A 27,785-nucleotide genomic window follows, 5' to 3' on the forward strand; every position below is an offset into this window, starting at 1 on the left:
CTGGGGCTTCGCTTTCCCTAAACTGTTTATTTTATTGGAGCACAGATCACATTTGGAAGAGTTTAGGCAGGCAGAAGTCCCCTGTTGCCTGTGCTGCTCTGATGAGAGCCAGAGCACAAGATGCAGCCGCCAGCCCGGCTCCCAGGGTCTCTGCTTGTCCCTCACGCTGTTTGGGAAGATGTTTTCTCCAGGGCCGGGAGCTGATATCACCCCCTGTTTTCCCCTCGCTCCCCCTCATCCTTGGCACATCTTCCATGTCAAGGCAAACCCTGCCCTTCCTGCCACCATCCCAACACCTCCGGTGTCCGAAGAGAGGGTTTGAGTCCCGACGTGGGTCCTGATGCTCTTGGAGGCGGATCAAAGGGAAACCACCTACTTCTGTCTCAGCCTGACCGCAGTCACGTTTCAAACAGCTGGTTTTTGGGGGGACTCAGTGCTTCCCCCACGCAGGGCAGAGGACGGACAAGCCTGCAGCCGTCCCATAGGACGTCCTCCAACCATGGTGTCCTCCAACCACGTCTACGGGGTCAGGAACCTCCCCTCTCAGCTCTCATCACGAGCGGCTACTGACCACAGGGCACTCAGGCATTTAAGTCAGCAGAAGCTACACAGCAAGAAGGTCTCGGCTGCAAGAATAACCAGCTGCCAAATAAAGGAGACAGGCAAATTGAGACAGCCATGGTGAATGCCTTTCACCTGATGTTTGGCCTTGCTAGCAGTTTTTAATTGTAATTTGCACATCTATCGAGGGAAAAACGTTCTGTTTTGTGTCATTTTCAATAAACAAGCGTTACGTTGGCCAAGAAAGCGCTTGTACCATCACCATCCTGCTTCCCTGCGGGAGCATACGATACTCACGGAGGGATGAGAACCCTGGGGATTAGGCAGCGTTAAGCTAACGAGACTTGACCGGTGTGTGCCTGCTTCCCCGAGCCCTCCCTGCACTGGGAGATGCAATCTGCTTTGCATTAACGTGCACAGAAAAGATTAGGTCCCACTCAGCACAGCAGAACAGAGCGACCATTGTAACCTCAGCTTTCACCAAACGAGTAATAACAGGATACAACCTGATCCACTACTAATTCCCTGCTCATGTCTTCAGAAGAAAAAGGGATGGGTTTTGTAGCTTTTTCATATTTTCTTCCAATGAGAAGATTTAATATTCCCCTTGTCCTCCTCTCTTTGTAAGTGCAGCAGAAAGTTGCTCACTGGAGCAGGGGGGGTGAACCTGCTTTATTTGCATCCCATAGGTTCCTCTTCCTGCTGGGCACAGTTTCTCGTGAAGCTTTGCTACCTGCTCACAGAATTATTTCCGTGATCCCAGGGTCAGCAGAAAGTAGCCGCTGCCATTTCTGAGGCTGCAAAGCCAAACAAAAGAAAACAGGCAACGACGAGTATCTTTAACCGCCCAAAGAAAACCCCCTCTTCCCCCAGCACTTCACTGTTTTTGGCACATTATTTCCCTGCTAATGTTGGGGATTTCAGCGTTCATCTCCCCTAGAAAGATGAAAACCGAGCTAATATCGGAGGTGAAGCTGGCAGCCAAGACTGCCTTTTCAGCTGGGCACAACAGAAAAGTCTTTACAGCAAAACATTAGTGCTGCCCAGCTTCCCGAGTCCCTGTGGCACTACAAATTCTGCCGGACAAGCAGGAAAACCACAAAAACCTCCCCTGAATTTCCCCTGACTGGCTGTGGAACCTACTTGCTTTTCTGCTAAAAGACAGGCCCTGGGATCAGCTGTATCAATAAAACCACAAACCAATCCCACTCTCCCGTTCAGCTTTCTGAACACAAACATTTTGCCCTTTTCCCTGTTTTCTGTACCCGTCATGATGAGGTTTCATGTCACTATGCCCTGAGCTGGCTATTAGAGGGGAATGAGTGATGCTGGAGAGATCAGCCTGACGACTAATCTTCCCAAGGTAAGTAATTTGTCCATATTACGTGAACACACATATATATATTATTTTCTACAAGTCTGTAACTCATCACCTTCAGGATAATGAGCCACATTTTAGCAGTCAGTGGCCAGCATGACCCAACAACTGATTAAACTAGGGAAACGCAGGGGAGGACTCACTCCAGATGGGCATTTCTCTTAGCCAAGATGCTGCTGAGGAATAATCTTCATCTGCAACAGCAAGGTGAGAAGTGCCCTTCACGAGAGACTGAGCATGCAGGGAGGTCAGCACACAAGGATGGCTTCCTCCCCTCAAAATCTCAGCTCCCCAGTCTGGTGCTCAGCCTGGGCAAGGGGAGGGTGAAACACCTGGAAGAGCATATTGCCCCTACGGGCTACACGTTGCTAGACAAAAGAAATGAGTCTTGGGGCTGAATGCCCCATTTCTCAGGGACTGAGATGTGTCAAAACACAAGCTGCTGCGTGTTGGCAAGACAAGCAAAAGCCAAAGCTGAGAACTGAACACGGGCAGGGGCTGCACTCTGCAATTTGGTCTCCCTTTTCTTGGAGGTGCCAACCAGCCTCTTTTGAGATGCAAAAGACCCTTCTGCACTTTCCTGAGCGCTGGCGGGATGCTCGGCCCGTGGCCAAGGGGGCTTTTTTTTTTTTCTCCACCCCACCACCCATGAGCATGTCTAACAATGAAGCGTCAAACTGGAAGGGGATGAGTCAAGGTCTGTGTCTGGGTCACCCACGGGGTGAGCGGGGGACAGATGGAAACACATTGGTTATGAGCAATGGGAGCAACAAGGGCTGCAAGGAGGTTGGGCTTGAGAGGCAGGGGCCCGTGCCAGGAAAGCTCCAGCAGTGCCAGCACACTCGCATGCTTCGTTGCAGCCCTGCTGCGCCCCTGCACCCTGCTGTTCACACCTCCTCGCGCAGGGCTCGCAGCCTTCTCCGGCCCAACCCTCCCCACGTGGGCTCTCCCACTCCTGCCAGCCCCACAGCACCACACAAGAAAGAAGAAACCATGCAGATCCAGCCCAAACGCACCTCGGTGTCCCTTGCTGCCACCATCCAAAACCTTCGTGCTGAAAAACCTCGGTCCAGCCCTTCTCCTCCCCACGGCAGCAAGGGGCAGTGGCGCTTCCAGTGCTCCAGTCACCATCCCCCTTCGCTCAGCTATTTTAAAGCATTATTTTCATTCAAAGAGAGCAGCGGCGGGCGTGGGATGTGGAAACTCACCCTGAGTCGAAGTGATGGATGAGCTCACTAAACACCTCCATTTTCCACCGCTAACGATTCACGATGTGAAAGGGCTTGAAAAAAATCTTTAAAAGCTTCTATCAAAGCTTCATCACGAAGCTTGATTCTCCTAATTGGGAAATATAGCCAGGGGTGACAGCCACGCCGAGGCTGGCTGGTAATGAGATGGGCACCACTGCTTGGGGGAGCGAAGCCTTTCTTGCACGGTGGCAAGAGACCAGCCCAGTGAGGGAGCAGCCTCCAGGGCCCCAGGCAAGGAACCAAATTGCCCTTCACTGGCTAAAAATGGAGTAAGGCAGTGGCTGTTTTAGACAAGACAAATAATCACGGGGTGTTTGGAAGACTTCCAAGGCAGGGAGGAAGCACGCGTGTGTGTGGATTAATTATTTCACCAGCTGATTCCCTCATTTAATAACAATTTCTACTAGTTCGTTCCCCAATCCGCAGCCCAAGTTGTGAGGCTAGATTTAAATAATTGCTGCCATGTGTCAAAAGCAAACCTAATTTCCACTCCCTTCAGAAGCAGAGGAAGTGGGGGAATAATTATTAAAAAAAAAAATAATTAAAAAACCTCACACTTTTCACAGTCAAAGGCCTTTTCTAATCAGGCATGGGACTAGAAAATATATTTAGGGGACCACAAACACTTAAGGGCAAGGAGGTGGGAGCGCAGCGGTGCCAGCAGGATGGGTTATTCTTAGTCCAGTTGCAGGAGGGGAGAGGAAGGAGGAGGGCAGCTTGAAATTGAGGTTTTAAATCACAGGTAGTGCCTGTGACCACCTGAAGTGTTTAAGGCTGCAGCAAGAGCGTGAGCAAGCTCAGAAAAGCAAGTAAATGGGAAGGGATGTCCTGCTGCTGTACACCACCTCATCCCAGCCTCAGATTTTTTTTTTCATTTTAGGATATTTTCTGGTACTTCTGGCTTTCAGGTCATCTGCTCAATGAGGGAACAGCAAAGGCAATTCAAGCATTTGTCAGGGTCAATATTCATCAGTGGGGGAAAAAAATAGTACTCTGTGGTTTGGCTTAATTGTTTTAAATTCTGAAGCAACCCAGACAACTTGTGGAGGGCAATGAACAGGGTCAGGGCTCACTTTACAGAGTGAGTGAATGGAAAAACTTAAGCCCCTTCCAACGTGACAGCTTGCCCTGTGGCACTTACCCAGGTGGCATTTCAAGACACATGCATTATTTACAGTTTAGCTCCAACAGCTTAAAAAGTAGGTCTTTGCTAACACCAACTCCTTCTGACTGAGCAAGGTGTGATGGGGCTGGCACGGCAGCTCGGCTGGCGCCCGGGAAGGAGACACAGCCTCGCCGCGGTTATGTAGCCGTAAGGGATGACCCCTCCGCCAGCAAAACGACAGCCATGAGACGCCATCCACCCCAGCTCACCGGCAGTTACCCTTCTGCTGCACAGAAGAGGGAGACAGACCGACCAAGCTGGGATGTGCCGATGCTGGAGGAGGTAGGCGAAGCCAGGGAGGCAGCTGGTTATGCACCAAAAGGTTTAGTAAGTTGGATGCGTCGCAGGAATAGAGGTCAGAACCAACGCAGGACAGGAACCTAGATCATAACCGGGAAGGCTTATTTAGCCTTATCTGAGACGTGTCTCATTTGGATCTGCTGAACAGTCGCAGGGATAATAACCACGCCTTGGCATCTCCTGTGCTCTGTAACGCGGTAAATGAGATCCTCAATGCTGCCCAGCAAAGCACCCAAAACCAGGAGATACCAACCCAAGGGCGTCGAGCCCCACCGCAGGACATGACTCTGCCCATCCCAAGCGATGCTTTACAGCCGGTGTGGGACTCGTCAACTTGGGTCCCAGTCAACATCAGCACTGGCTGTTGCCTTCTTTCAAAACAGCCCTGCCAGGCAGGAGGCAGAAGAGGCACATGCCGTGCAAAGGGGCACTGTCACCAGCAGTGAGCTCTCAGGGGCTGAGGCAAACGCCCTCTTTCCAAGCCAAATTATACCAAAACTCCAACCCCACGCATCTGAGACACCAGAACTAGACTTTGCTGCTGAGCCACGTTCTCCCTAACGGCTGGACCTTATCGCTCCCTCCACTAGCGACCGGCAACCCCAAACCTCCAGCCGACGTTTTCAGATTAGACAGATGCTCATCCCACCTCTCACGGCACAAAATCTCTCTTCCTTTGCAGCTGGTGTCTCTGGCTCTCGCGCTCCGAGCGCTGCATCATCCCATTTGCCTAGATTTTGTTTTCCCCAGATTTGCTGAGAGCTTGCAAACCCATACCCAGGCTCTGCCCCTAATAATCTACTTGCATACCCATGTCACAAGGTCTTGAAAGAGTCCCAGGGCAGCCATGGTACTTCCTGATAAAGTGAGGACACCGTGCTCCCTTCCCATGGTTATGAGCCCTCTGCAAGCAGAAGCACTCTCAGTGCCTCCTCATCAGCTGCCAAAAAGGCTTTTCTGGATGTGCAGTGATGGGATTTGGCCTGTTTAATCACCAAGTCATCTGCCCCACATCTCATCGGCCCAACTATCATCAGAGCCGAAGCAGCAGGAGAATGTCCAGCGTTCCCCTGGCTCCCTTGCTTCATCAGAGTGCTCCCTTGCTCCCTTATTTCATGCTTACTGCTAACACACAGGAGATTTTAGGGGAAACAGGGTTGAGGTTGCTTAGGAAGCTGTGCTGTGTTGGCAGCAAATGAACCCCATATAACCAACCTCGTGGCTGCCCTCTTACCTGTTGGGGTTTATCAGCGCTGCTGGCAGTGCCTGGAGCTTAAGGCTTGACTCTGAACATGAACATGCTATAAACCCTCTTGGTGCAGGAGCTGGGATGCACCTTTCTTCAGACAGCTCCATTAGATGTCAAGAGGATGGAATGGAACAGAGCAGAACAGAATGGAATTAGGATAGGATAGGATAGGATAGGATAGGATGGGATAGGATGGGATAGGATAGGATATTTTAGTTGGAAGGGACCTCCAACGATCACCTAGTCCAACTGCCTGACCACTCCAGGGCTGACCAAAAGTTAAAGCGTGTTGTTAAGGCACTGTCCAAACGCCTCTTAAACACTGACAGGCTTGGGGCATCCACCGCCTCTCCAGGAAGCCTGCTCCAGTGTTCAACGACCCTCTCAGTAAAGAAATACTTCCTAATGTCCAGTCTAAACCTCCCCTGGCCCAGCTTTGAACCACTCCCACGCATTCTATCACTGGATACCAGGGGGAAGAGATCATCATCTTTTCCTGACTCTCTTTTCCCTGCTACCACCTCTCCAGGAAGCCTGCTCCAGTGTCTGAACGCACTGGTCTGGTGTGTGAAGGGGCACAACATCCCTTGCTCACGCACGCACGCAGGTACGGGTGGCTGTGCCTTGCCCCAGCAAACCCCTCCTGGGCAGTAAGGTCGCAGCACCGTGCTTTCCAGAGCCGTGCCAGCCCAGGGGTAACCTGCTAGCCTACACCAAACAGCTTGATGTATCATCTGATTTCAGCCAGATGATTTCGACTTGCTGAGCATCGGGGAAATTTAAGCAGTACTTTCATCTCCATTGCACAAATAGAGCCCCACGGCGAGCAGCCCTGGCTGGGAAGACTTTGAGCAGTGCCCAGCGACAGTCCCACCTCCCAGATGCTGCTGCAATTTTCAGCAAAAATAACTCATTTCCATCCCAAACTTGCTGATCGGGTGGCCAGACAACACTCAGTAGAAACGAGGAACAAAATGGGTGATTTCACCACGTGCTTACCCTCCCTGTTCGGTGTGCTTTGGGGTGTGCAAAGTGCCCACACTTCCCAGCAAACTGGGGGAGCAGACCTGACAGGTCTGACAGGTGCAGGAGAAATCCATTTCCTCCTGAACAGCAGCAACAAGCAAACAGGACGGCAGCTTCTTTCACTGCCATGAACAGTGTGTTGCAGAATTCTTTCTTAATCACAGCCCCCATAAATATTTGCTCCCCCGGATTTGCAGTGCGTCACCTTTCCCCCCGCCACAGGCATTTAATTTGCTCGCCGTTTAGTCCTGTTTTCATCACGCCAAAGGTCATTCCAGTGTCTCTGACTTTAAATTCAACAACAAACGTCACAGCACTTTCCTCTCAAGCCTCTCGTGAAACACAGGCCACCCTGACAGCTAGAGCAGATTGATGTGCGCTGCCACGTCAAGGGACCCTGGCAGGGGGACACCCCAGGCTCGATCGGCATCGGAGTGCTTCTCCCCTCTGCATGACATCTAAAAGGCTTTTTCTCCCAGCCTAGATCCTGTCTCAGGTCAGTCTCAGCACAGATTTCCTCCGAGGACTGCCCTTTTAACTGCTGAGGGCTCTCCAGAGCACACGAGCAAGCAGAAATAGGTCTGCCCTGCTGGAGACAGATGATGCGGGCGGAAAACTCAAGGCAGAAGGGCAGGGATGCGTTAGGTGAATTACAGCCTGGGGCGAGGCTCTGCAGCTCTAAGTGAATGGCAGGATCCTGGAAAAATCTCACCTCCGCACTGCACTGATGCTAGTACAGTGGCCAGCATGAGTGCAAAAGAATAACCATTCTGGGTCACATCAAAGTCTACGAAGTCCAGATCCTGTGTCTGGATGTTAGTTGATGTTTAGGTAAAGGAGCTAGAGCTTTATTCAATCACTCCTCCCTGGCAAATCCTCCCAGCTTCCCATGCTTTAGAGACTTCTTGAGCCAGAAGTTGAGCCTAAACTAGGGTGTTTAACGGCCACTGATGAAGCTGTCCTTAAGTCCTTTCTGAACTCTCTGGGCTTTTGGGCCCTTCAGCATCACTCGGCAGTGGGAGCTGGGTGAAAAAGCAACTCCTTCTGTTTTTTCCCAGCCTGCTACTTGCTGATGTTGAAGCTTTGCTGTAACGATGGCACACTCATTTGGCTGCTCAGCTGGGGGAAGCCAGCTCAGAGCATCCTCACTGCACTGTCCGGTTCATCCCTCCCTGTCTGACGGGCACACGCTGATTCAGGGATAAAGTGCACACCAGGGACAACCTAACGCCCTGGGATTTATACCCCACTGGCCTTAGAAGAGCATTATTTAAAGCAAAAGACGCTTAGAGCTGTATATTATTGATGTTAAAATGACTTAGCCTTTTTTTTTATTCCTCTCATTCAGCAGACATCTATCTTTCTCCAACTGGATGAAATCTTTCCCCTCTTCCCACCTGGCTTAGCCTGAGCTGCTGACCTGCAGTGGATGATGGCTGGTCTATTCATCCTGTCCCCTCCGACATCACATGCCGTTCCCACAAGAAGGACAAAACGTTTCACTCAAGTTTTCACGTGGTCACAAGATGCCAGACCCACCGGATGGGATGTCTTCATGTTAAACAGCATTTTTGAGAGGAGATTCATCAGATTTTCTACATAGCAAGGGGGAGCAAGTGCCGTGACACAAGTCTGGCTGTAGATAGCTGCATCTCCGTGGGGTGTCCTCAAAGGGTCCTGATTTCCCAGGGATAAGCCAGCTCCCGACAGCCAGGCTGGCGCCAGTGGGGATGGGGCAGCTGCCCAGCACCTTCGCAGCCACCGCTGCTCGCCAACATCTCGATTTTTTGGGGGGAAGGGGATTAGCCGTATTTAACCCCAGGCTTAACCTGCCCACCCCTCTTGCTCAAACCCATCTGCCGGGGTGCCAGTGTGGAGCAAAAAATTCTGGCCAGCTACCTCCGTGCATGCAAAGAAACAGCCCCAAAAGATTGCTCTGGATCAGCTATCTTGGAAAACAGACTCTGCACAAACAAAGCAGTCCCTGACCAGGCAGTTTTGAAGCCACATAGACCATCAGAGAGCAAAACCACAGAAGGCACTGTGCTTCCAGTCACTCATGTGCCGAAGGGAATAAGTGCAAGAGGCAGGAGCGCAGAAGAAGCAACATGCAGAGAAGCACTGAGAACAGAAAAGGTGACAGCTCAAATCACGGTTGTTTCAATCCTGGCTACAAAAGAGATATAAAGTCCTATCTTGACTAACTTCAAAGATTCCCAGATTGGCCTATGTAGGAAACACCCCATGGCCATGGAGGAGACAGAGGTGAGAAGGACAGAGGTGATGAAAAGCGCACTCCTGGGATACACGCTGTAAAATCGCCCACATTCAAATACTTCTCCCAACTCCTTATTGTCTCCTGGTACCTTGAAAGGTTTCTTTCTTTTCGTTTTTTTTTGTTTCGCCAGGGTGTATGCCTTGAACCACAGCAAACCAGCTCCTTTACCGTGCTGCGGTGGCTAAGAGCCATATCAAGCAGCCCATCACAGCGCAGCTGCAAGACAGCCCCCATCCCATGCTCTTCAGCGTTGCGACAGTTTCCAAACGTTCCTGCCAAAGTATAGAAAATCCTCTGGTTTTACGTCTGTTGGCCGACTGCTGCGTGTACCAGACCAAACCAACCAGACTGTCTCCCAAAGGAGCTGCTGTAGGTGATGCCTGTGGGCCAGGCACCCTCAGCACTCCGCAATGGATTTGTTCCACGTGGGCTGAGTCAGCCCCGTCTGCCTGATACAGGGGTTAACACCACCCCTCATCCCGCTATTGCTCTCCTTACTGGGGCAATTCATTAGTAAGACTGAGCAAAGTGCTTTATCAGTCCGAGACCGATGCCTTAGAAGAAAGGCCATGCAAAAAGCCAAACTGAGCTAAGTAGGATGCCAAATGCACAAGCCGGCTGATGGAGCGCCGGGGCAGACTGGACACGGCCTTGAGCTGCAAAATCACTCAGCACATCTCTGACAGCAGCCAAGGGAGAGGATTTTTTTGTCTTGCTCGTCTTCCCCTTGCTCTCCACTCTCCCAAAATCTTAGCTCCCTTCTGACTTCTTCTGTGTCTCTCCAGGTCTTCCCATCACATTAAGTCATCCTTCTATTACAGGAGGATTACTCAATCCCTGTGGTTAACCCCCACCGTTCCCAGTTAGCGGTGCTCAGGCAGGGACACCTCTTTGCATCAAACAGTTCTGCGGGACCTGCTGCCCAGGGACACCCTCCTGCATGGCGAACAAGTAGTCCAGTGACAAGGGACAACCAGACATTAGACACCTTGCAAGACACTTTCAGTGGTTGCTTAGTATTTCCAGAGGGAAGTCTGGTCTGCCTCAGCCAGGCTGGGATTTGAGTGCTGAACTGCAGCAATACTCAGAGATTAAACTGCAATTTCCAGCCCTCTTGATACAGACAATCACAAAAATAGGGTACAATAAGCTTGGAGATGGCCTGTCTTGTGCTCTTAGGGCAATTAACAGAAGCAACGTGGTAAATAACCACAATATTTCTAATGCTGCAGGATACACACAGGGAAAAGCTCCGCTCCGCCCCAGTAGAGCTCTTATTAACAATTGCCACGCACAGGCAGACAGCAGTTGGTATTTAGTGCCTGCCCTGGGAAACGAATTGCTTTCCGCCTGCATCCAGACTGCAATCATCTCGGAGACAAACAGAGCTCTCTGTCACAGCCACAGCCAACGCAAGGACAGCCGGAGGTGGCTGGGAGCTTTGCCACGACACGCCTGGGTGAGGACGAGGGCAAACACCAGCAGCCCCCTGCTGCGGAGGGTCACAGCCTGTCCCACCCTGGGGGGGTGATGCATCTTTTTGAGCCATCACCAGATCGCAGCCACTGCAGCAGGTATTTAACTCCGGAGGTGGATGTCAGCACAAGGATTTATAGACTCAGTGACCACACAGGTGTCACGAGGCTGCAGACCTCGGTCATTGCGATATGACCCAGCAAAGGGCAGAAGATCCACCATGGCCAGGAGCACCTCTGTCCCTCACCCACATCCTCCTGTGAGACGCAGGACCCTACCTGTAAGCCAGGGTCAAGCATCCCACTGATGAAGCCTGATGGCCTCAGTTCCCAACCCCAGGCAGCCTGAAGAACCACCAAGAACCAGAATTTCGCTTTTCTCCATCTCAAACACCTGCATGAAGCCTCAGGCCATGCAGGGAAGAGCAGAGAGGTTTGGAAATTGCCTGCTTCCCACTGCTAAAGCAGAGTGATTTGCAACACAGCCTGAAATCACAGCACCAGGCAATATCCCAGTCTGGTTTTTGTAGCGTTTGCTCCACATGCCAGAAAGCACTTTGCTGCTCTGTCCCTTTTGATCTGCGGGATGGCCACGTTAACATAGAGCAAAATAAAGCCCCATTGACACAGACAGAAAAGATCGCCCACTCATGGGTCCCAAAGGTCTCCAGCTTACAAATTCTCTGCTCTTCTGCAGCAGCTACCAGCACGCCTGCTGTGCACGCACACACATACACACACATGGGATTCTAATGAAGAGAAGAGCCTGCAGAATTCTTGCTCCAGCCTCCACCCACTGACATCGGATTTGTGTTGGATGCGCTGAAGAGATTGTTTGTTGCAGGAGCTACAGCTTCTCCTATCGCTCGCCCACAAGCTGCCGGCAGCAGCGGAGGATTTTCATCCACAAACATTCATTCTCTTTCTGTTTTCCAAAGGAAGGACACATTATTCATGTACTGGGTTTCCCCTCTGTGAAAACTCAATTTTTTTTTTTGCTTCACAAAGGCTTTGTAGAGAAATACAAGCGGGCACTGCAAGCAAGTATGAAAAATCAGCACCCAGCATTCCTCCAGGACTGAAATGCTTTGTGCCCCCGATGAAATTAGGAGTGGGATGTTAAAAGATCGTTCCTACCAACAAAATAAAGCTGCTTAACCTCCATAAGTTCATCACTAAATCAAAACACTCTCCTCTTCTGTTTTACCAGGTCTCTGTATCTGGCTGCCAAGCGCAATGGTGAACACCCAACCCACAAGTAACCATGGGTTAAAAACTGCCACAGGCTGATAGAGCCTCCTAACTTCCAAAAGCTCTCCCAAACTATTCATTTGCACTTTCAGCTGGGTATTTTCAAGGTGATTTCTAACTACTTCATATTAGAGGGCCTTAAGAAAGCAAAGGGGAGTTCAGGTTGACTCCCAGGTGTAAAGGTGGACCCCAAAGCATTCCTCCTTGGTGAAATGCATTTCATTGGTGTGTTTCCACACCTCCTTTAATACCATGGAAGACAAAGCAATACCATTGAAAACCAAGCAAGTAGCAGTGCCGTGCTTGGAGGTGAACTGGTTTGGGAAGAGCAAGGCTGGGCAGCCCTTGGCATTTGGGTGCTACAAATGGGAGCTGGGAGCTCTGCCTCCCACAGAGGTGAAATGCCTCCAAATTATTGCTATGCTGATCCTCAAAAGAAGGGGGAAAAACACATTTTCAGCTGCCTCCTGTAGCAAGGGACCATGCCAGAGCCTTGTGGGGCACCACTCAAACCCCATCAATGTGCTGGCTTGGGCATGCCTGCCAAACTTCCCATATTCCTGCTCCTGTCTAATATTTTGGGCAGGTTTCCACGGTGTCATGTTTGATGCTTTGGTAATGCCTTTTGCAAAGCACTAGGCAAAAGCCCAGGGTGGCACAGGAGGAGGTGGCCTCCTGCATCCCACTACGGCAGGATGCAAGGAGATGCTTACAAGTGAGGAATGAGGGGTCCAGGAGAGGTGTTTGCACTTCCCTTTTCAGGGTTAAAAAGCAACACGTTGCTTTTAGGGTCTTGCTCAGGAAAAAGCAACTTGTCACACTCTTCCACCTTGAAGAAAAGGGGGTTTACCTTTCTGTGCAGACAGGGAGCAAGGTGGCCTTGTCCCATGCACACAGCACCCTTCTGCGGGGAAACCATACTGAGAGAAAACCTATTCTCCACATTTCCCCTTGTGAAGCTGATTCCTGCCTCCATAAAGCAGCAGACATGGCCCCATCCTCCTCTCTGGCACGGCTGCTTGGGCAGTACCTATTTTCCCAGCCTAACAGATCCAGGATTTTTGCCCTCGACAGGAGTATTTTACACCACACTGACGGAGCTGGCATACGATGGATACGGCACACCGTGGCCACTGGGCCAAACCCTGCAGATAGTAGGAGCTGGAGGTATCAGCCCTTTAAACCTGGGTTTTACCTTCCACCTTGAGCTACTAAATATTCTCCCTGACTTGTTGCTTTGTCAGCAGCTACTGCAAAACCACGTCTCGCAGGGCTAAACTCACACTTGGTTCCTACCCAGGCACTGCTGGTGCTGGAGGGATGCAGAAAGCGAGAGAAAAGGGCTGCTGCATTTTCAGCCCTGCTTAGGCTGGGAAAATCAAAGAAAATAAACACGAGATTCTGTCTTACTGTATCATGTATAGCCCTGTAATTTGCACATATTATACAGAAAACTATCTATTATGCAGGGGCTTTTACACCCCCAGTGCGGTTCCTATTGAGGCAGGGCCACAGGCAATAATTTCCCTGCAGAAATGTATGGCAACAGAGGAAAAATACCTGTTTGCTGCTTTCACCCTACTCATATCAACCCTCACAGAGAGACAGAAAATGACAGCTAATGTCAGCCACTTTTACGATTAAATATATTCTCCATCTCAGAGAATTACAACCCATTCGAGACAACTTTCCTAACCTGTCCTGGGAGAAAAATGACGGCTTTTGAGCTACAGAACTGTTCGAGCCGAAGAAAAACCAACACTGCCCAAGTGGTGAGTCACAAGCCAAATTGTGTGAGGCTGCCAGACCCCCTTCACTGAGGAATTAGGGGCTCACCCTTCGCCCTGGCGATGACGTGTTGAGGTTATGCACGACTTGGGCATCCCCACGGGTGTTCGGTCCCTTGGGCATGTTAAGAAAATGACATATAAAATTAGGCTTAAACTTTAAGAGAGTGAAGAAAATAAGTATGTAATATTTGGGTCCTAAATCCATATGGAGGCTCCTGGGAAGAGACCTGACTTTCCCAAAGGCAAAGACCTCAGTGGTTCCCAGTGCACTTGAGCCACCTTCTTCAAACACTGCAGCTCCGTTTTCTCTTCACTGACCTTGTCCCTTGCTACCACAGTTATCTGAAGAACCCAATGGCTATTGTGGTAAAACACAATAGATTAGTAGAAACAAGTCTGTTCCTTGAGTGAATTAGGAGCAATGTCATTTTTCCTGTGGAACGACATGTTAGAGTAATGCATAATGAAGCAGGGATGTGGTTTAGCACTGTCGAGCAGAGATGAGAGAACACTCTGTTTAAACTGGAACTGAGCTGAACAAGATCTAGAGCAACATAGCAATAAAGGGGCTTTTGGACTGGAATGATGGAGAGATGCAGCTCAGAAAGCCCATAAATGAGGTGGCTGCTGCTAAGGGATGGGGGAAACGCAGTGGGGAAAATCAGAGCAGCAGAGATGCAAGGAAGTGCAAGAAGAAAAGTGAACGATGTGGCATCCTGCTGAATGATGTGACATCCCGTTGCAGCAAGGTCTAGCTGCAACCCACTTTGGAGCTGCAGGTTGGGCAGTGCAGAGCGACCATGCCCACTTCTTGCATCAGGAAGATGGATGGTGTTAATGGCATCTCCATTTCACCAAGAAATTCAGCTGGATAAAGGTATGTATCTGCTCTGCAGTCCATAACTGAAAGCTCCTGACCTCATCTGGGTACCTACAGAAGTTGTGCTCGCATTAGCACTCCAGGATTTGGCTTGTAGGATTCAAGTGATCTCTGTTCACAAGTGAAATATGAAAAACCCTGTGAAGCTATGCCCTGCACTCACAGTGCCCATGTGCAGCAGGGAACATGCAGGCAGAGCTGGTTTCCACGCCAGCATGTACATCTCAAAGAAGTGAAACTCTTGGATTTAGAAAAAAATAAGATAAATTATATGCCTGGTGTTACCAGCGCCAGCAAAGAATGTTGTCCTTGTTTAAGACCAACTATGGGCACGATTCATCGTTTATGTACATAAATACTTGGGAAATAATTAAGATTCTCCATCAGCCATAGGAGTGAGCTGATGCAGGGCTGCGGGAAAGCTGGCCTGCTGCTCCGCAGCGCTCCCTGCAAAGAGAAACAGCAAACGGCCCCTTTCCCTGCAAATCCTCATCGGGCGCATCCCTGGTGCGGCCGTGGAGCAGATCTCATACGAGGGCTGACATTCCCCTCACCCTGTGCTGTGTTAAATGCTCTCGGCTGCCTCCCACCTCTGCGTCATGTCTGAACCCAGCATCCCGGCTGGCCCTGCCACCAGCAAAAAGGACAAGTAGCAAAGAAGAGAGAACTGGCTGGAGGAAAGTAAAACCACCTAAAAAACCCATGTGAATTGAGGAAAAAAACCCCAGACCCTCACTCTTCACGTGTCCCAGCACTAAGGCAGGATTTGCATGACTGAGTGCTGCGAGCTCTGAAACATAAAATGGTTTTAGAAAGTGAAGGAAGCCCCATGTTGGCTCACCCCGGTGTGGATCCCCCCCGCTCCGGTAAACTCTGCACCAGGCTCAGGGCAGGCACGGGCTTCTTTTTGGGGGTTTCTCTGCTTATTACAGAGCAACAACAGAGTTAAAAAATCCACGGATTCAGGTCCAGGTTGACCCCATTTAATTCCAGTGTTCAAACTGAGCTGCTTCACCCTAAATTCTTCCATGCCTCACGCTCCAGTGGCATCAACAGGAACTGCGTGTGAAAAAAGGGTTTTACCTGAGGTAAATCAGGGCTGGATTTGGAGTTAGGATATGAATGATCGCTATTCCTCCAGATGCTGCCCACTGCTCAGCCCGGCAGGGCAGGCACCACCGCTCCATCCCTTCCCTGGCTCGTCGCTATCGCTCCTGAGCACAGCGGCAACATGGGCAGCAAACAAAGGTAACGCACTGGCCATGACCCTCCGGGGATGGGAACGACACAGCAAAGCCAGGGAGGCCATTTCCCCTGGGAAACACCTCCTCCCTATCCACGAAACACACAAGCCCATGCTCCAAAGCAATCACAGACGCGCGGAGCTTTGATTACCAGTTCTGCTCTTGTGATGCTGAAGGCGAGCGCTTGGCAGCAGGAGGAGCGGGGAGATTCCAGGATCTAATTCAACGCTTGCTAGTTAAACGCTGGACTGAAATTGTGTCCCTAGGCAGAGCCAGAGTCGTACAAATTACTTTAGCAGCCTCGTTTCATCCTCCTGCTATTGTCTGCTCTACCAGGCAAAACGCTGATTTTCATCCTGGATGTTTAATATAAATATATACAATTCAGAAGGAGGCATGGAGAGGGAGACAGCAAGTGAAAGATAGACAGATTTATAATATGCAAAAAAAAAATAAGGTCATTTGGCACAGGTTTGGGTGCCCTGGTGCCAGGCAGTGATGCCTGGGGTGAGATGGAAACAGAAAGCGATAGTCTCTCCTTCTGCCTACGCGGCAGGCTGCCTGCCCACAGCATGACTGACCGAAAAATCAGCTCGAGTTCTCTCTATCGTCTGTCACCATCCTCCTCCTCTGGCTGCTCTGCTTCCGATTATCACCTGTAACCAATACAGCAGTTGCAGAATAAAGAAAAGCAATTTTCCCTTGTAATTATTTCACCACATTTCTGGTGAGACTAATTACAGTTATTTGGCTTTGCTCAGCGCTCGGTCGACCTGTGCCCATGTGCGGGGCTCATGCTCGCCCGCGCTGGCAAGACCTCAGCAGAGGTACCAGAGGGTGCCAGGATGTGCTGGTCTGGGAGGGACTGATGCACCCCACTGCTTGTGGCTACGTCCCCCACTGCCCAATGGAAATGCCAACAGGCATCTAGTGAAGAAGGGATGCTACCCCACTAAAAATTTGACTGTGGGCATCCAAGGAGGTGGCAATGCAATGACACCTGGAGGCCACCACCCCTTCACTAGCCCTGAGCAAGAAGAGAGAGACATTCCACTAGTGTCTGAGACGCCCTGGACCCCACAACTGGGCACAGAGAGGGATCAGCATTGCACTAACGCATCCATCTCCTACAAAGGCACTCCCCACCGCTCCTGATCATAGGGATAATTAAACTCCAATTCCTTCCCAAACCCTTCCGACACGTCTAACCCAGTTGCAGGGGACAGGGAGCTGCAGAGCACTGGGAGACGGGCGCAGCCGTGAGCCTGGTGAAATTATGCCTCTTAATGAAGCCACGGCACAGATTATGATGCGTGTGTTTCTGCCTGTTACGAATCAGTGCACTAACGAGTGTGTGTCTGGCAGATGGGACCCAGGAGCACAATGCATCTCAAAGATACAGATTTCTAATTAACAAAGTATTTTCGAGTAACTCCACAGCTCCAGACTGGGAGTTCTCCATGATGGTTTCCACCGCCCCTGCCATTGTGCTGCAATCCCTAATTATCAACAGGGAACCAGGGACAAAGACACAAATACTCATTGCAAGGTCAAAAATCACCGTGCAGGAAATGAGAGACCAGTTTCCACATCCAAAGCACAGGGTTACACGCTTCCCGTGGGTGGACCCTCCAGGCAGGTTGCAACACAGGACAGGGGTCACTTCAAATTGTCTCTTTCTGACCCACAAGTTGTCTTGCAGAAGAGTCAGAAGACTTCCTCTCCAACAAGAAAGAAAGAAAATGAAAAGAAAGAGCAAAGAAAGAGAGCGAAGAAGAAATGGTTTAAGGAAGCATCATGGACATGGTGCAGTCTGCAGACCTTACGAGGTTGGTACTGCAGGGAGAAGGAAAGGAGTGAAAGGAAAAACAATCATCTCTTCTGCAGCGGCCCCTGTCCTGTTTTGCTCAGCTGGGGCCAGGAGCAGCAGGAGGAGCAGCCTCACGGCTCGTCCCAGCGAGCAGGGTTCACACGTGCATCTCATCCCAGCAGGAGACAAGTTTCCTCTGCAGACCTCTAAGGAAGGCCATTTCTCACACCTCGTTATTTCCTCAAGGCATCCGGGCTCACACACAGCTCTCAGGAGGACAGCCTGGTTTTAGGGCTCCAAAGCCGCCAAGCAGGAACCTCTTTCTACCTATAACCTCCCGTTGGGGGCTGCTGCTGCTGAGAGGAGCCACCGTACCCCATGCTGTGGGCACTGCTGTGGGCTTTCCTGGGACCTTACTGACCTCATTGCGAATCACAAGTAATTCCAGGGAAGCTGAGGGATTTTGGAGTCTATGAAAAGGCAGTAGGAGGACACTTGAGCCCCAAACATGACTGTTATCACCCTGACAGGCAGGATAAACCAGGCTTTGAACAATAAACCCCTCTGCTGTGAGCAAGGCTACCTCTGTGCTGCCCAAGCTTTTGGCTTTAATTTTTACACCCCCCAAAGAAAAGCCTTGGCAGAGGGGGCAAAGGCTTGCAAGGCACCCAGGAACCTGCTGTCAGGGCCACCCAAGGACCATGGGGTGGACCACGGGGCTGCGCGGGCATCCACAGCCTGTGGGAGCTTGTAGTCCTGCCGTTCAGCCCAGCACCAGCACAGGCAGGCTCGTGGCCTGATTGCTGGTGAATAATTCATTGTTAAATCACTTAAATCCCTTCATGTGACCCACAACTGGAAACATTGCCAGAGCCCCCTGTGCTCTGTCCGTACTATAAGCACAGTTGTGAATTTAAGCCAGTTTCCCCCCCCAAAAAAGGACAGAGCCTTTCCTTTAAAAAGACAGCTCTTAACATCTGATCTCTGCCCCAGAATGGAGGCTGGCTGCGTGGTGCAGGGGACCACTGAGGAGAGATATCAAGCGACCCCGGGCTCATAACAGGAGCAGTTAATCCACAGATGGATGGGATTTCCCCCCCAAGTCCCGCACTTCCCAGGCACTGGGTTGCACTGCTGCTGTGCCTGTGCAAATGGGGATTTTACAAGGGTAGCCTCCAATACATCAAAATTAACCATATCCTAATTGCAATGGTCATCCAAAGCTACTTACCAAACACCTTCTCCATGGGGCACAGCCAGGCCCTCCCCAAAAACTGGCACACAAGCAGGGAGAGGAACAGGAGGAACGGGAACTTTGAAGAAAGCCCAGGAATTGCTTGATGTATTGGCTCTATTTAATTTCTAAATGAACAGCAATCAGCCAAGCAAAGGAACAGGACAAGATGCAGTACCACAAAACCAGCTACAGAAAGAGCTGGAAAAGTATTCCCACAGGCTTAGCTTTTATTTCTGATAAAATGGGCCTGTCCTCTCCTACTCCACCAGTCAAAGTCCCTCTGCTATCGCTATCGCTGCACCAAGCTGAAGCTCTTTTCCTTGCAAAGAGACGGATGCGAAGAGGGGCTCTGTAGTTCCCAGGTCATTCAAACCACATACTAATTACACCCCTAAGCAGAGCACTGATGGGTTCTGGATGGCCAACAGACACACAAAACAAACTCAATTCAGAAACTTAATATCTGAAATTTCCTGCAACATCTGACAGCAGGGCTGGGTTAAGCCAACACCGATACCTGGGAACAGGACCCCATTGCTCCCTTGGAGGCATCACAGGGCACTTGCAAACCCCAGCCCAGAGAAGGGGGGCTCTGGGGAAACACCCAGGGTTGTTGGTTGCAGAAGGAATTACCCATCAACTAACACGCAGGCGAAACCAGGAGCATCCCTAAGGTGCACAAATAAAGCAGCGGGTGCTCAAGCACAGGGAAGACAAGACAGATGCTCTCCCTGTTCTCTACATATTCTCTATATTATGGCATTCAGATCTTAGCAAAGGGTTGGCTTCAACTCACAGCTGCTCCCTAAATGAACATCTAAACCAGAAACCCAGGCAAATCCCGTCCTACAAACCCTCGCTGGGGCAGAGCCAGCCGCCAGAGCCACGTGTTCGCAGCCCTGGCGTCGCTGCCGTGCCGTCAGGGCTTGTTTATAGCCGAAACCTCACCCCCGTGATGAAAACCATGAAAAACCTCAGCTATTTCCTGGCTCTTCCAAGGAAAGGCAAGCGTTACAGCAGGCTTGTGAGATAAAGCCTCGCAAATCTCTGGCACGCGGACATGCTCACACAACCACTCCAAGCTGATAATTAAGGACAGGGATTGGTAATTAAAGCCAGAGTGGCACAAACCCCTGCTTTACATTTTTTCATTTTCAAGAATTTCTTGTCTTTTGGGCTGTAAAGAACTCCCCACTGCCACATCAGTGTAACTTTAATAATGCCCTGATGGGATGACGAGGGGTGTGCATTTCCTATTCTAATTAAGAAAAAAAAACCCCATGAAGGTAACTAAGCTCCTGGGTCATTACCTGGCTCCATGTGCTGAGCCCAGCCTGTGGGGTACAGCCTCGCAGCACGCAGCCCCGACATACTCCCTCTATTTCTGACGCTTTGCAGGGAAGGGCAAATTTTAGTCATCAATATAATAGCTTTCAGCACTAAAGTTTTACAGGGATTGATTAAACACAAAAGTGCAGTTACCACTGCCTATGAAATGGAGGTGTTTCTCCACATTTGGGTCTCTAAAGGCAACAGGGTGCAAGGATGCTGAGCCAGATCTCCAGGAGACGTGGTCCTAATCCTATTTGGCCATGCAATCCCTTATTCCTTTGTGTCTGTTTTCCTCCTGTGTCCATTTTCTTCCCCTCTTCTCTTTTCAGACTAAGTTTTTTCACTGCATTAGTCTCCACTATGTTTACAAATGGCTACAAACAGCATCTACTACAACAGGAACCCAAACTGTCTTGGGACCGTGAGCCAGCACCTGCATACAAATCCTGACTCTGCCAGATTGTGGCTTCTTTTGTATTTCTCACTTCCTTAAACAAAAATAATAAATACATAATGCATAACATCACGGAAAACAAGGACTCCTTTCCGTTCCCATCAGCCTCACCCACAAGATTTTCAGCTCCATGGACCCAGGATGTCGGCAGCTGGAATGCTTTGCTGAGGAACCAGGTGAGGAGGGGATCGGGGTCATTTATTCACTATTTTTAATCAAACAGTTCCTTTCATGCAAACACACTGCAAGCCACAGTGTGTGTGGTGACACGTGCTGGGACATTAATTACTAGTTAATGAGGATGTCTTGAAGCAGTTTGTCTCCTGCTCTCCAATGCCCAGCAAGGGGATGTTTGGAGGATGGATGGTTCAGATTTTCCAGCCCATTCCCCCTGCCCGGGCACTCCCGTGCTGCTTTCCTCTGCAACCAGGAAAGGAAAATGGAAAAGGAGGAAAACACCTCTGGGCGAGCATGAAGCAACCTGATAACATAACCATGCACGGGGGAAATGCTGGTGACAATTTTGGAGGTTGTGGCAAGCTGAGAAGGTTTTGACCTCCTGGCTCCCTCACAGCCCTGGCTAATGGTTTTAAGCACTTTCCTTCATCGTGGTGGGTTTGTTCCTCCTGTCGCAGCAGGCGTGCAACAGGCAGCACCCACCGGCACCCACGTTTGCACACCACGGCCAAAAGCATCGCGGAAGAACCCCCTTCCCACTCTCCTGAGCCTGCAGGTGGCTCCAAGGATGCAAAGACCAGGGAGGGAACAGTGGCCCACTGGGGTGACAGTGGCTTTCGAAAGCCAACTCACCAGGACTGTGGCTTCCTCTTCATGATGCCCTGGCGTCTCCACTGCGAGTGGGGGCTGAGGTGGTAGGTGAGCTGCCGGCAGAGCTTCTCCATGGCCCCAAGGGAGTCCCCCTCCTGCAAAGACAAGGGAGGGACGCCAGGTAAGGTGTCTGCAGCATTGCCATCACACCCGCAGGATGCTCCGACCCCAGAGCGGCTCTCTGCTAGGAGCTGGCAAGCCACAAAAATCACATAAGGAAAGGGGAAAAAGAAACCCCACTGACTGCTGAGATGCTGCAAGGATGGGGTGTTTCACCAAGGGCCACCCTGTCCTGCATACCCATGGACATTGCTGCTGGAGAACGAATGCAGGGGTGCACGAGTCCTGCCTGGTTAAGGATGACGAGGTTCCTTCTCGGCTGCTGCGCTGGGGTTGAAGGGATCTGCACGGCGGGCTCATCTCTTTGCAATTCATGCAGCAGCACCAGCACTGTTATCATTTGATACTACGTAATAGCTTTCAGCACTAAAGTTTTACGGGGATTGATTAAATAAACAAAACTACCCATCTGTTACTGTCAAAACTGCTTTACAAAAGAGCAAATACTAAGAGGCTTTGCACACTGATGGAGATCTTGGGAACAGCGCTCATCAGAAACTCTCAAAACATATATTTGTTAGGAAAAAAAAAAAAAGCCTCAAGGAAACCAGGTGGAGTCTTCTCAATCCTCATGAAAATTTCCACCCAAAAGGATGGTGGCTTGGAAAACTTTAACTCTGACAGTTTGTAAGAATTTGGTTCTAGAAATTTTAGTTCCTAAAAAGAATATGAATAATATGAATACAAATACTAGTATCTGGACCATTCAATCATGTTTCATTTCAAGATTTTTATATACTAAGGCATGATATAACATCCAGTAATGTAAACCATCCGTATTGCTCTGCCTGGCTTGCTCTCTGAAAGGTCACAAGCAGAGATTAACCTGACCTAAAGAACAATAATGATAAAAACCCCCAAGATGTGACAATTTGTGGTATCTGCCTGGTTTTATGAAACTGATGCAGCATGAAACATCTTAGAGAAGACACAGAATAATTACTTATTGCCTATTTGCCTAAAATAAGCAGTCAGCCTGGGCTCGGCTCGCCACTGCTCTTCTTTCATGCTGATTGCTCAGGATTTTGCTGTGTGCTGGGACAAGCTGGGCAGGGATGCCGAGGAAGATGTTGCATCTTGTCTGCCTGCACACCCAATTACTGCTGCCTTCACGTCTTCCCTTCGAGCCCGAGCAATGTATTCTCCCACCTCACCTCCAAGTCAGCAGAGCGGGACCAGCCTTATAAAGACATCATAAATATTGAATTAACCAAGGAGCAATAGGGAGTTTGACAAATCACCTCTGTGTGTGCAAGGAAACAACTACAGCAGCTTTTCTCAGGGTAGAAAAAAATCAACCACAAACCCAGGACAGAAGGGGCATATCTGCAGATGGCTGGAGCAGAAATATCAGTCTAGGACTTGCGGTCTTTAGCTTCTCTGTTCAATCCACTCAATAAGGTATAAAGCCTTGACAGAAATTGGGGTAGTTTCTTCCCAGCCATATGCAGGTGCCTACACAGCAACTACCATTCATCAAAAGCTGATGTAATTCAGGAGCGATGCTTGTCCAGCTCCAGCTGGGCAAACCGGCAGCAAAGCGACAGGATCAACGCTCATCTCCCTCCATCAGGCACCCAGTGACAGGTGACTTTGGCAGCTCAGGGAGAAATTCCAGATCCACAGATCCTGGCAGGGCACAGTGTACAGAAATGCCATGTCAGCACGAGCTGTAAACAGCGTGAGTCAGGAGCCATTTCACATCTGAGCTCCTCAAGTGTTTGACGGCTGTATCTCTGGATTCCTAGGAAATACGGGTTTAAGAGCATATTTAAACCCATACTTATCAACACCTCATTTATCACCACGCTTAACTTGAAATAAGGGGTTTAATCCTGCAAATTTCAACGGGACATCAGCCATGCTAAACCTCAGGCATGCCGAAATCTCCCCTCCCGCTGGCGATCCTGCGGCAAGAAATATCTATTGCTCTAGGCTTGGGGATGGGTGAACCCTAGGAGGCTCAGCCTGTCAAATAAACACAGCAAAAAATAATGAAAGAGAACTTTTTAGTTCATGTTTTCCACTGGAAGGTCTGGAAACACATCGCAGCCATTCTTTAATTAAAGCCTCAAAACATTTTGGGAAGGCAACAGCATGCGTTGCTCCCTCTAACTGCTCTCCATTTGCTCTCTGCCAGCAACACCTGCCTTGCTGTTAGCATTCCTAACGGGAGAAGAAAATACCATGAGTTTTGACACCTACGAATTTTTTTTTAACCAGCCCCTGCAATAACACCCTCAGCACTGCGCGGGGGTTTCCATCTCTGAGCCCTCGCTGCATCGCGTATAAAAACTCCTGTTGAAAAGGAAACAACGTGCTAAAATGTTGTGGAGTAAGTAGCCACTGCGTTGCAGTTCAGCGCTGCAAATCGCCTCCGATAGCATCCTGAGACAACTGTCTCCAGTATTATCCTGATAACGAAACTGTTGGGGAAGTGAAACGATTCACAAGAGGTATGCGGCAAAAAAGCTGAGAAAGTAAAAGAAACAAGTTTTTGCTGGTACAAATGTGTCAGGACCATCTTCTCCCTCAGCTAAGAGATTTTTTTCCCCCCCAAGCAGTGTGTGCACGCTGGCCTTTGGTGTGCAGCTGACAGCCCTCCCGAGCGGTGTGTCCAGATGGCTGGTGGAGGCTCAGACCTGAACTTCACATCAAGCCAATTTCTGAGAAATTCAGCCCAAAGAAATCCCCTCATCAGAACCCAGCACATCGTCCATCAACACTGATACAGCACACCGAGGGCTCCAAGGAAACATGCTAGAGCAGGGCAAAGCATATTTTAATCCCTATCTCTCTACATCGATGCCCACAGCCAGCTCATTCTTCACACGGTCATTCCCACCATGTCACTCTTCCAGCCCTTTTTTCTTCACAATCAAGCTCAACTCACAAGCCCTGCAGGCACCGGGCTACTTCTATTTCAGCGTTTTAAAACATGATTTAGAGAACATGACTTCTGCAAACAGCAACTCACGCATCTCCTTCTGGTCTCGGTATAGTGCAAGGGTACAAGCCAGCCACAAAAGTATGACCTTTTCCATGCTGGTCTGTAGTGGTCTGTAGATAAATGCCCCAGTTTAGCACTGGGATATGTCTCCACAAGACACACTACTTTGGGGTTGGGCTCCTTGCTTCTACCCATCTCATTCCCATCACTGCACTTCACCTGCCCATGGGTGAGATGAAAACGTCTCTGCTTCAAGAACCCACTTTTTTCAGGTACCTTCCTAAACCTCTGCAATTCCTCCCGAGAGCTTTGCAGGAGGCTCCAGAGCAGCCCCAGGCCTGACCCCCGGCATACGAGAGCTGCCCTGGGTTGCACAAAACACATGTGCAGAAGAAGGGATTTAGCTGATGTGGTGCCAAAGGCAGAGCTGGACGCTCGTCTTACGGTCTAAACAAAGGCTTTTTCGCTGTTTATGATCCAAGTCTATCAGGAAATAATTGAAGCTGACGCACACCCTGGTGGGATCGAGCCCAAGAGCTTGTTTGAAAACTGAGTCAGCTTAAAAATCAGCCCAGCTTGCTCGTGTTGACAAGGTTTTAACCTCGCTGCCTGGTGAAAGGGGAGAGCATTGCATGTGGGACTGCCAGAAGAGCCGGGGGTTACTGCATGACACCGGCAGGAGCGAGGATGCTGAGCACTATCCCCGTTGGCAGCCACAGGCTTCCTGACGCCACGCTCGCATTACACTGTGATGCTGACCCTCCTTCTGATGCAGGGTACCACGTCTGCTCTCCATCGTCTCTGCTCTGTACCATCAGCATCCTCAGGCGTGATGCAAGAGAAGACGCAAGCCCCTCTGGGCAGGCAGATACTGCTGCCGCCCGTCCTTGCTGCTTCCAGCGATTAATCACTTCCCGCAAAATCAAAAGCAATGGCCAAAAGGTCTTTCTGCCCCACCTGCATCAGTCTATATTACATCACTGTAAGGCTGGGGTTTTTTTGTGGTCAGAGGGCGCATGAGTGGCAGGGCAGACTTACCTCAACCTGTAGAAGCTGAAACCCATAGCGCTGGGCTTTGGCAAACACTATGTGCCCTTTCCGGAGAGAAGGGATAATAATCAAGCACAAGACACATACAACAAGAGCTGCCATTTTCCCTAAGCATATTGTCTTATTACCAGAACCAAACCTCAGTAGTAATCATTCCTGAAATAATGCACAGGATCAATCTCTAGCAAAGGCACCACCAGTGACACCATGGAGGACCTGGCCCCTTCAAGCCTCAGGCACTCACGGTGCACGTGTGTGGGAACATGCATCTGTTACTCTGGTTTCCAAGCTCTGGGAGGAAAACTGCAGAGCATCTCAGGGTTGGGGAGATGTGACAGACCACACAGAAAGTTCAGCCTTCCCAGCTGACGATGCTGCCAAGAAAAAGCCTGGTTTGTGGAGCTGGGATATGCCCTTTCTCTTAGCGCTGCACTCACAGGCCGGATGATAAATGCTGATAAGATGCTGGTGATGAGCCCTCAGCTGAGCTCCCTACAGATCCAGCAGCTACTCATCTGGAAACACCTGCGAGTTTGCAAAAAAGCTCTGGGTGCCGTGATCTTGCACATGCCTGTACAGCTCCTGCATCAACAGGGAGAGAAACCTGGGTCGCGCATTCAGCAAAACCGCTTGGAGCAGCACCCAAACGGGGGGGCAAAGCCTCTCTGCAAGGAGCGAGAAAGCTGTACGGCACCCGCTTTCCTTTTCATTCGTCTTGGCTGCTCTGCTGGAAAGCTTGGAGGAGAAGAGGTGCAGAGCACGTTTGTGCAGCACCCTGGCTCTCAGCGAGACTCACGGAGCCCACAAAGAGCAAGCCCGGGTGGCAACAAGCATCAGCTCAGAGGAGCAGTTTTTGGGCAACCTCTTGGCTTCTACTTGACCATGTTCTCTCCAAGCTGGCAGAGACCCAGAGCAGTTCCCAGACATCAGACATCATGTTGAGTGCAGGATGGAGGAGGGATGAGTGGAAAGCTGAGAGCAGAGGCTCTTCCCTGCAAAGGGCCCCTTTCCCTGTCTTCATCTGCCTCCAGCCCTCTGGAGAAGGAGAGGGCTGCTCGCTGCTGGGAGGAGCCTGGTGATTCATGAGATTTTAATCCCTTAACAGATTTCAGCTGGGAGAGGGATTCATGGCACATGCCCCATCTGCAATCCACAAGCAGCCTCACGCCAACGGGATCTCCTTCAACTGGAAAACGAGGGGGAACGGCACAAGCCGAGCCCTGTCTGTCCCCATGGCAGAGCGGGTGCCCCAGGAACATGCTGGGGACCACCAGGCTCCTGACCCTGGCTCCACTCCTGAAAGGACAGCCCCGGATGAAGGGATGGGGCAACAGTGCTTGAAATGGGAATCATTAAATCCCAGGGATAAATGACAGCAGGTAAAGGCTAAGAGCCAGGCTCACCCCTGTTGTGCCCTGCTAAATCTGCTCTGGTTTCTGCAGGAGGACCTGTTTTATCCTCACTGATAGTCTCACCTGCAGCATAGGAGAGAAACCATTCAGCCTCTAGCAGCAGCCCACAGCAGATCCTGTCGGTGAGGTGTTGCCCAGCATCTGCGCTCCACCTTTAACCACAAATGAGCGATCCTTGGACGTGTTCCTCGCCGCTCTGCCGGCGGAGGTAAGGGGTGTAATTGAAAGCAGCGGGATGACACCATGGGAAAGCAAATGTGGGATGAACAGAACCAAGTATTTGCTGGGGATAAATAACCACAGCATCACTGCCTGCTCTCCTTGCATCACCGCGTGGCAACAACAACTGGGCGACACAAGGAGGTAAGATTGGGATTCACAAACCAAATTTCAGGGCTGCTCCAAAAGAAGCAGACAGAGAGCCTGGAGGAGGACACAAAGCATATGAAAACCTTGTGATAAAGACGTTATTGCAAATTAATTTGTTTTCATTAAGAAATGAATCACCCGCTCCTCCTCCAACAGAATCCCTGGTGGTGTGCAGAGCCCTGGGGGGGTTGCACCGGGGCCAAACATCACATAAAATAGGCCAACGTTAATGATTAAAGAGCCCTGGTAAAGAATTCCTCCTGCAGCACAGCAGGAGATTGACCCAAATCAGAACAATTAGCCATTGTCTCGGATCGGAGGAAGCGACAGGTTTTTTTCTCATGTTATTACACAGTCCCACATTTCTGTCACTCAC

At 50.2% G+C, this 27,785-nt stretch overlaps 1 protein-coding gene across 1 annotated transcript in view; it reads right to left on the reverse strand.

The window, feature by feature from the left end:
• The window catches only part of LRRC75A (leucine rich repeat containing 75A), a 91,096-nt gene that overhangs the window by 12,179 nt on the left and 51,132 nt on the right, over nt 1-27,785 (reverse strand). Inside the window, exon 3 of the mRNA XM_009961447.1 lies at nt 21,491-21,603. Within this exon, the coding sequence (XP_009959749.1) occupies nt 21,491-21,603 (113 nt within the window). The remainder of the gene's footprint in view (nt 1-21,490; nt 21,604-27,785) is intronic.

Source organism: Leptosomus discolor, chromosome 18 (assembly GCF_034619465.1).
Source record: "Leptosomus discolor isolate bLepDis1 chromosome 18, bLepDis1.hap2, whole genome shotgun sequence".
NCBI classification, from domain to species: Eukaryota; Metazoa; Chordata; class Aves; order Leptosomiformes; family Leptosomidae; genus Leptosomus; species Leptosomus discolor.